At 38.0% G+C, this 9592-nt stretch overlaps 1 protein-coding gene across 2 annotated transcripts; it reads left to right on the forward strand.

The window, feature by feature from the left end:
- Positions 1 to 849: 849 nt before the first annotated feature.
- On the forward strand, positions 850 to 2307 carry LOC127662420 (phospholipase A and acyltransferase 3-like). 2 transcript variants are annotated; one of them, XM_052153594.1, is made up of 4 exons: positions 850 to 999; positions 1131 to 1269; positions 1433 to 1695; positions 1875 to 2307. In XM_052153594.1, exons 1-4 carry the CDS (start codon positions 979 to 981, stop codon positions 1878 to 1880), a joined length of 429 nt encoding a protein of 142 aa, XP_052009554.1. In that variant the 5' UTR covers positions 850 to 978; the 3' UTR covers positions 1881 to 2307. The 2 variants fall into 2 exon arrangements, with proteins under 2 accessions (XP_052009554.1, XP_052009545.1); XM_052153585.1 differs by lacking the exon at positions 1875 to 2307 and having other exon boundaries at positions 1433 to 1704.
- The last annotated feature ends 7285 nt before the right edge of the window (positions 2308 to 9592 follow it).

Here is a 9592-nt window from a genome sequence, read left to right on the forward strand (position 1 = left end):
TGGTACCGAAAATGGTATCGAGTACAATTTCACTGGTATTGGTACAGACTACTGAAATTTTGGTACCGTGCCAACACTAGATAATAATGTGATGTAATTGGCTGTCAGTCAACACCTCTAGAGACGTCATTAGAGCAACTAAATATAACACAGAAACTGATGAGGAACAATAACTGGAAATCAAGTCTGTTTATTTGTTATTTGAACGTTTTCACGATACACATGCTGTCATTAGTGAGTTGCACAAACTTTGGCCACTCTTTTTATTGGGGCCACCAAAGTCCTGTTCTGGCTACGCCACTGCTTTATTTTCTCTGAAAAGAGTTCAAACACAGACCACATTTACTGTGAAACATATTCAATGCACATTGCCATCACACTTATTTTATAATACAGGCTGATTATTTTGTATTTACTGCATATTTATAATCCATAAAGAGGTTTTATGAACTATTCCCGTTCCTCATGCTGAAGCTGCATCTACAGATGTCTGTTGCTGTGTGATAAAGTCATCGTGATGAAGGAGCAACTCTGGTGTTTAGTTGGCACTCATAAGGAGCGGGCATGACATGACTTTCCAATAAAGACAGAGGCGACTTGAATTAGTGTAGACTAATAATAATAATAGACTTATGAAAGATAAATCCATGTTCTTAGTTCTTATAAATATGTAACTCCCTGAAAATAAATAAATAAATATATAACAGAGTACAAAAATGAATTATTCAGGAGGATATTCAAGAATGCTTTTAGGGCGTCGACCAAATAGCTCTATTAGTGCTTTGCATGCTGATTGGTCTGATGTAATATCTACTTCAACCACACACACGGGTGGTAATCTTACTACAACTTACTGTACACACATATCCTTGTATGATATTTTACTTACGAGAACAACAACTGAAAAGCACCTCTAGTGTCTAGTACTTTGTGTTTGTCAGAGGATTAATATCAAAATCAGAAGAGAAACGTGGCAGCATGGCAGAGTTTAAGGTTAAGGTAAAGTATACAGACTGACACAACATCAGATTACAATAGTCAAGTTCAAGAGCTATAACAGTATGCTATCCAACATGTTATTGTTCTATAATAACTAAATACAGTATTGTCTCCTCAATATCATGCATTAGAATGATGTGAAACCAGAGCCTGGGGACCTCATTGAAATCAAACGAGTGGTACCCATGGTGTTCCCAGACATCCCATTCATTTACCAGCACTGGGCGATTTATGTGGGCGATGGATTTGTCATTCACCTGGCCACAGACTGTAAGTTATTCACAAAACATATGTGTTTAATTAAACTGAAATCCATGCCCACATGTTCTGCTGCAATGTTTCTTTCTGCCAGGAAGTCTCGTGAATCACACATTTTTATCGTAAAACTTGAGCGTTTTATAAATATCGTTTCCTTTCATGTCTTTATCTGCAGCGGAGTACGCTGGTGCCTCCAGTGTGTTGTTTGTTCTGAGTTATAAAGCCATGGTGAAGAAAAACAAAATATGGGACGTAGTTGGTGATGATGAGTGGCGTATCAACAACCTTCTGGATAACGAATATAAGCATCTGTGTGTCGAAGATGTCATACGGGAGGCCGAAAGCCTTGTGGGACAGATTCAACCATATAATGTGCTCACAGCGAACTGTGAGCACTTTGTTACAAAGAGGAGATACGGGATAGCCAAGTCTCGGCAGGTACAGTAATCAGATCATTCACAGATGAAAGAAACAGTATCTTACTCTGCATTAACATATTTGGGTATTTGACATTAATTTCTGATGTATTAGGATTAAAAACATGTCTGTTGTCAGCTGCATTGATTAGCATATCAGAATATGAAAAGACGTTTTCTCTCCCTTCTCACATGTTACAGGTGTGATTCTTACTGCTGTTGACGTGTTTGATTCAACCTTCAAAAAGGAGACAAACTGAAAGCACAATTGTGGAGACCTTTGAAATGTCACAAATGCCAGTTAATTGTTTGATGGAAAAATTGTAAACAATATATTTTGGAAAGATTTTAAGGGATAAAGTACAGTCAGCCGGATGTTATTGCAAAAAAAACCCTGACAGGGTGATCAGGACCCCGACATGAGAACTTAATACATGTCCAAATAAACAGACAAATGCACATGAAATACCGATTTGCTTTGAAAATGTTATTATGTGAGAAGAACGAAACTGCTGAAAATCTGAATTCCACCTTCGGATTATGTGGGAGTTTTGTTGGTTTATTTAGCAAAAATGACTGTCTGACTTCTCATTATCCAGCTTATTACAAGAATACTTGCCAAATAAATGGATGTGAAACAATGTCCGAGTTGAAATTATTTTATTACTCATAGAGATCGCAGAGTGAACCCAGATGACTGGTCTGATATCACTTAAGCTCAAAGTATGCTTCGGTCAGACGCAAATTTCATCAACAGCAGGGTGCGCGAGCACTAAACGTGCATAGCCTGATTTTTCTAACAGTGCGTCTTTGAACACACATGCACTTGTGATTTATTGGCATTAATTAGTGGGACCACAAGGTGGCAACACTCACACGAGCTGTTACTTTCATGGAGAAGTGCTAAAAAGTAGTACTTTTCTTTAATTTGGTTGCCATGTAATCTTAAATGTAGGTTTCCACTTACTACAATAGCTCCACAGCTAAATCATAAAGTTATAATATAAATGATAAAGAAAAATAAAGATTATTGTAGCAGGGCGGAGGGCGGGGCCGGGTCGTGATCCTACACACCCGGTCCCATATTAGGCTAATCAAGCCAGTGTAAAGGGATCAATGGAAAGGAGGAGGCGAGAACCGGCTTGACGATATAAATAATGGTTTAATGATAAACTCTGATTTTGTTATTTGCACGTTTTCACGATACACATGCTGAAATTAGTTCAACACACAAGTAAATAAATAAGGAAAAATAAAGCAGCATCCCAAAGGAACTACTTTTTTTACTCCACAGATCAGGATCTGCCATTGCTAGTTCAAAAGATCCGCCCAAGCGTCCATCACTAATTCAAAAGAGTCACTTAAGAAATAGTAACAACAGCTTGAGCTGTTTCTAACTAATTATAGGAGTAACAAGTGTCTGTATGACAGAAACGGAGTTTGATAACCTGCACCTGTCGTAGTGATGAACCGTAACGCTGAAGCTGTTAGTTTAACTCTATTCCTCAGCTGTAGTGTGGCAGTAATCCACTGTGTGTGTGATCGTGAAGTGATGCTGCCATCAGAATTATCCTACTTCCCACTTCTGAAGTCGCAATTAAGTGTACGTCATGATTAAATGTTTTGTTGTCTGAGAGAAATATGGAGGACGCCAGTTTCATTCTTGTATGTTTCTTGGGGGACTCTTATTTTGATAACCACACAGTCACCGTAATCTACTGGTAACTGCCTAACAACCAGATAGTGTTACCCTAGCAACCAATTAGCAAAATGCATATCTCTGCACCAGAACATCGTAGAGACTTCTGGGCTAGCAATGAACCTTTTGTGTATCACCACGGTAATCTATCCATCTATCTGTCCATCTAACTTCATTTTTGTTATTTTGTTAAATCAAAATGTGTCAATCTTTGTATCTATATATATTTATTTATTTGGGATGCAGCGAATTTTCAGCCACCAAAAATCCTGCCGAAAGAGAAAAAAGGCTGAAAATATGAGCCAAAAATGCCTCCCCACCCCTCAGTGCTCAGATTTCACTCTCAATAGATCTAACCATTATCACTGTGCCACTCAGCAAGGCCGATCATTTCAGCAGTGTGGAAATACTTCAAAGTTTTTAGCTGCATACATGACAGATTATGATCTGCCGGCAACTTTGAGAGCACATCAGGGGATGTTAATAGAAAATATTGCGTCTCTTCTCGCTCCATTCGAACAGTTAACCAAGGAAATAAGCTCACCTAATGCGTCTGTTGCTGAAGTTATTCGCTTGATCGCAGCACTGAAGCATCTGCTCTGAGAAGAGGCAGAAACAGATCACAGTATAAAAACAGCTGAAACAAAACTCTACAGGAGGCTGTTAATACACACTTTCTAGACACGGTGTCCAACTCTCAGAACTGTATTACAACAGTACTAGATCCACGATTTAAAGAACATTACTTTGACAAGGAGAAACATCAGCGTGCATTATAAATGAAACAGGCAGTGCTGCAGGTGATGGAAGCATCTGGTGAAGGACACTCAATGAGCATCACAGAGCAAAGTGTGCCAGATGTAACCGGCCCACTTCTGACCACTGTTACGATCTGTGTTGTGTAACAGAGAAAACAAGGGACAACTGGAACTGCTGCTGATTTGGAGAGTTTAATTTGGTTTGGGAACAGGGCCGGCTCCTGCCAGATTTGCTAGGGTGGGCTGCGGGATATTATAGGTGGGCATTTGGGATGGGGGGTTACTCAGAATACTAATGGAATACCTTTAATTGGCATGACATGGGAGTTAACTGTCCTGATCATAAGACCCAATATAACTATATTTTACACATATTCCCCATATTAAAAATATATAAAAAAATAAACTGATTAACATTATTGATAATCATAAGATTGAAGTGGGCCCTGACAACTTCATACTTTCAGAGACATTAGAATTACAGCCTTAAAGCAAAATACAAAAGACAAATCAGAGTCCCCACGAATGCAAGGATGGAGTGGAGAGAAATAATATCAAGAAAGAAAATAAGGATGAAGTGAAAGGAAATGGATTAAATAGAGAGATTCAAATTTGATAGTAATTATATATAATTAAATGACGATTCTTTCTGTTTGACAGAAATGTAATAAGCAATGATATTGTACAGAGTTATGAATGAAACAGGTCTCTTATGATCTGTCTGGTGACAGATGAGTTTGTCTCATATGCTGAAATTCAGAGTACCGTAATTTCCGGACTATAAGCCGCAACTTTTTGCGGGCACAGTGTGACAGTTTTCAGCAGGGCACTTGACGTTCCAGGTAAGGCTTTTAATGGCCACAGCAATGTTTACAATCAATTTTATAAAGTTTCTCAATTCTTCTATGCGCCAACACTAGACTGACGTGTGTCACTCTCTCAGCTCTGTGGCTGCTGCCTTTTTATGCCGCTCTCCCCATGCTTACTGAAATTAGACACCGGTGTTAGACATAATTTAGCTCAGGTGTAAGCGCCCTTACCGCTTTTCTCTCCCGGACGGGCGCTTGACCACGCCCCCGCTGCCACACCGTGTTTCGTTAAAGCCTGAGTAAAGTTCATTTGTTTCAATGTACCGGTAGGCACCTGCGGCTTATAGACAGGTGCGGCTTATTTATGTTCAAAATAATATTTTATTTAAAAATCAGTGGGTGCGGCTTATATTCAGGTGCGCTCTATAGTCCGGAAATTACGGTAACCATTGTGTGAAAATGCTGTAACTACAAAATCCACATCAATGTGTACAATCATATGAGAGTAGTTAAATGCGCAATGACAAACAAAAATCAACAAACTATGACTGTAATAATGTGTATATAAAAGAGACGACACGAGGAGACAGACAGCATCTCTCATCGACACCGAATTAACAATAGGGGAAACAAACATGTCCCACAAAACACTGTTTCAGCTATGAATAATGATCACATACGGGACTATCAGCTCATTTTTGAGGCGGAATCAATGGGACTGGGAGCAACAGAGTGCGGCGCAGAATGAGGTGTGCGTGGGAGCGGGAGAAAGAAATGACTCGGGAACTCACGCAAAATATAAATATCTAATCTAAATAACAAAATAGATGTTCCTCGTCATGTTTAAGGTACAGAGTGTTATTCGTCTATTGCTTAAGACCAACAATAATAAACTATTTGCAGGCGCAGGGTTTATTAAATCAGGGATATGTATCGCTTTATTAAAGAAATGTACAAACAAAACTTTTTGAAACAATCAGATATTTGGCAGTGTCTACAAAATGGGTCTCTTTCCATTTTTTTTCTCCATGTGGGGGAAATAAAGCCTGATACTGATGCAGGACATAATCTTAAGGGACCGGGACTGAATAAATTGCACAGGTGATTACCTGCTGCCGGCTTGCGGGTGTGATCGGGACAAAACGTGAAAGTTGCAGACGGGAGTGGGACAAAAAATATTACATTTATTTTGTGGGAGTGGAAAAGAAACTCACAAGAGCAGGTCTGAAAATCCATCCTGCGCAGACCTCTACTTTATAATTCAGGTCCAGTATTTCATGAAGAGCTGCAGCGTGATTTTGGGTAGCTGATGTGGAGGGAGATATTGGACAAGAGGGAGCCTGTGATACATTAACAGCAGCCACATGGTCACAGCACACGGAGACAGAACCAGGCTTCTATATGAGCAATCAAAACTTATACATTACACAAAAACATCTCTTGTTACCGTTCTCGCTAGCGTAACGTCTCAGACTCTGGTTTGCCACAGATGCTTCTTGAGTGTGTCGTTGCTTTCAGCCAATGACAAAAATAGAAAAAACTACACATTTCTGGTGCTGTTTTGTGATTGGTTGGGCAATCTACAGCCCACCCTCAATGTTTGCAACACACAGCCCGCCCTTTAACCAATGCACACATTTTATATATATATGTGTGTGTGTGTATGTTATTTAAAACCGTGTTTCCCAAATGTTTGATTGGGTGGGTAAGCCTCATGTTTGCTGCCCATGCCTAGATCCGGCCCGTTTGGGAAACATGTAGATGGCGCTGTATGGAATAAACAGAGAGCATGAGAAACTAGATAGGTACATTTCCTGAAGAAAATGTGAGTGGTGCTTGCTGTGGCAAAACTCGTCAAATAGAATTTTCTAACTTGTCGCTAAGCATTAAAATAATGGTTATAGAATGTTGCTAGCATGTGTTTTTCATGATGGTTGCATGTAGGTGTTCTGTTTGTGTTAGCATGATGCTAGCACGTTTTTATTATATTTTAACACTTTGCTAGGCGATGCTAACATGTGTAAGCATGATGCTAGCACGTTTTTAGCATGTTAGAACACTTAACTAGGCAATGCTAGCATGTGTTAGTATGATGCTAGCACATTTTTAGCATGTTTCAAAACTTCGCTAGGCGATGCTAGCACGTTTTTAGCATGTTTTAGCACTTCGCTAGGCGATGCTAGCATGTGTTAGCATGATGCTAGTACGTTTTTTAGAATGTTTTAGCACTTCGATAGGCGATGCTAGCATTTGTTAGCATGATGTTAACACATTTTTAGCATTTTTTAACACTTCGTTAGGCGATGCTAACATGTGTTCGCATAATGCTAGCAAGTTTTTAGCATTTTTTAACACTTCGCTAGGCGATGCTAGCATGTGTTAGCATGATGCTAGCAAGTTTTTAGCATATTTTAGGGTGTGGCTATGAAGATTTTAGGTCATTACTTATTGGCTGCTTGATAATATAAATCCTCTGAGGGAGAGAGGCAGAGACTCAGGGCTGTCAGGCCCTTTTTGTCTGTGTAAACGTTGGTTGGGGTTTAAATTTCTGAACATTCCGCAATGTTGTCAATGGGACTTTTTTGGCCGCTTTTTCGTCCACTGTGCGAACATCGTACACCCACCCGATCGCTTAGAAAAGATACAGCACACCAAACATCACAATGATAATAATATTCTAATCAAAAATAAAATTGACGAAAACACATTACAAACTATATTTAGGCTAAATAAATTGTAACAAACATTAATCTAAATATAGTTTATTTACCAGCATCTAGTTTGAATCCATCATGAATTAGAGATTAAACAAATACAAAATGAATACATTGAAAGATAAAACAAATATGAACCACACCCGTATGGAATAAACGAGTACAACATGACAAATGTTGATTCTGTGATTTTATCACCTGCACAGATCAAAGACCAATTAATTAATCAATCGACCAAAATCACCTCATTTAACCGACGCACACACATACATCCAAACCGCTGTACTCGGAAATAAAACGATTAAATCCAGTCCATCCATGCATAAAACACTTCTTAACACATTTCTAACACTCTTTACAGACATATAACTGAATATTATGTACTCAATCTAACTTCTGCAAACTTTTACACTTTATATTGAAAGAGCCCCCCCAACTGCTTACCTCTCGTCAGCGCGCTCAAAGCAGACTGAGGGGGACGAAGCGCGGGAAAAACAGAAATGACGTCACTACGCCAGTACAATTAATCATAAAACTATTTTTCCCAAAATTATAATGATTTCTTAGACAAAATAATATCAAGTAATTAAATAAAAACTGCCAGGAAGGATTATTAGTGAAACATTAATTACGATGTGCATAAACATCCGTCACACAGAGAAACGGTCGCGTACAAGTGATGGGGCGCACACTCCCGCGCTTTCTGATATTTTTATTTTTTTTCCCCTTTCCTTATTAAACAGAAATCAAATACAAACATTTATGGCATAATTCAATAATCATACATATGTTTTCCGTGTTGATACAGCATATGTAAAACAAACCACACACAATGAAATAAATAAATAAATAAAATAAAAAATAAAAATTGTGAGGATCCTAATCTAATAACAAAAATCAGTTCAGGGCAGAAACAAGTTTCAGGGCATTACTGTCAGTCATCCTTTCAAGAGATTTTGCAAATAGCTTCAGATCATTCTTCCATCCGTTGAAATGGGGTTTAATCTTTAAGTATTTACATCTGTGGATAAAGTGTTTACCTAAAACAATCAGGTTATTTATCAAAAATTCTAGGTTTTTATCATTCAAAAACACTCCAACTTTAATTGAGATCACATTCAAAGGATGTAGCGATATAATGCTACGAATCCAACTTTGAAATGAAAGCCAAAATTCGAGTACAAATTCACAATGAAAGAAAATATGTTCTACCATTTCAATTTCTTTCTCACAAAATCCACAAGAATCGTTCTCCCAATTAAATCTCTCATGTTAAAAACCATTAGATGGATAAATGTCATTCAGGATTTTAAATGTCACTTCTTTAGCCTTAAAAGATAAATACCGCTTCCTTATTTTTTTTGCCTCTTCATCACTGAAATCTCGAAGAACATATTTTCTTTTCAGTTGACTCGGGTAATACTGTTTGGATAACACATTTCTAATAAACTTATTTGTAAACTGTTTGATTTAAATTAATACCTTCAATACCAAGTGGTCTCATTTTTGGTAGAGTGTTAGAGTATATTATAAACTGTTGATTCATCGCTTTCAGGGGTGCTGGAATGGTCTTTATCACTTTATTGTATTCTCTAATTGGGCACTGGAAATTATATTTATCACAGAAATCTCCGTAGTACATCAAATTACCAAAATTGTCCATCAAATGTGTTACTGCCCATATTCCTTTTTCCATCCAAGTCCCTAGAAACAAGGATTTTCTATTATTCAAAATATACCTGTTGTTCCACAGGAGTGTATTATGTGGTGTAAAATTATGTTTAAAAATGAGGTTCCAGTACAGAAGAACCTGCTGATGGAAATCAGATAATTTTACAGGTAATTTGTATCATAGTCACAACGCAATAGAAAATCAACTCCACCCATCTTCTGAAAAATTGCATTCGGTATGCTAAACCAAAAGGAGTCTTTGTGACAA

Source organism: Xyrauchen texanus, chromosome 2 (assembly GCF_025860055.1).
Source record: "Xyrauchen texanus isolate HMW12.3.18 chromosome 2, RBS_HiC_50CHRs, whole genome shotgun sequence".
Taxonomy (NCBI): Eukaryota; Metazoa; Chordata; class Actinopteri; order Cypriniformes; family Catostomidae; genus Xyrauchen; species Xyrauchen texanus.

Excerpts from the sequence above, each read along its gene's own strand:
- LOC127662420 (XM_052153585.1), top strand. The coding sequence starts at position 979 with ATGGCAGAGTTTAAGGTTAAG. Across the intron at positions 1,000-1,130 it reads TGGCAGAGTTTAAGGTTAAG|AATGATGTGAAACCAGAGCC; the intron begins GTAAAGTATACA and ends ATCATGCATTAG. Across the intron at positions 1,270-1,432 it reads CATTCACCTGGCCACAGACT|CGGAGTACGCTGGTGCCTCC; the intron begins GTAAGTTATTCA and ends CTTTATCTGCAG.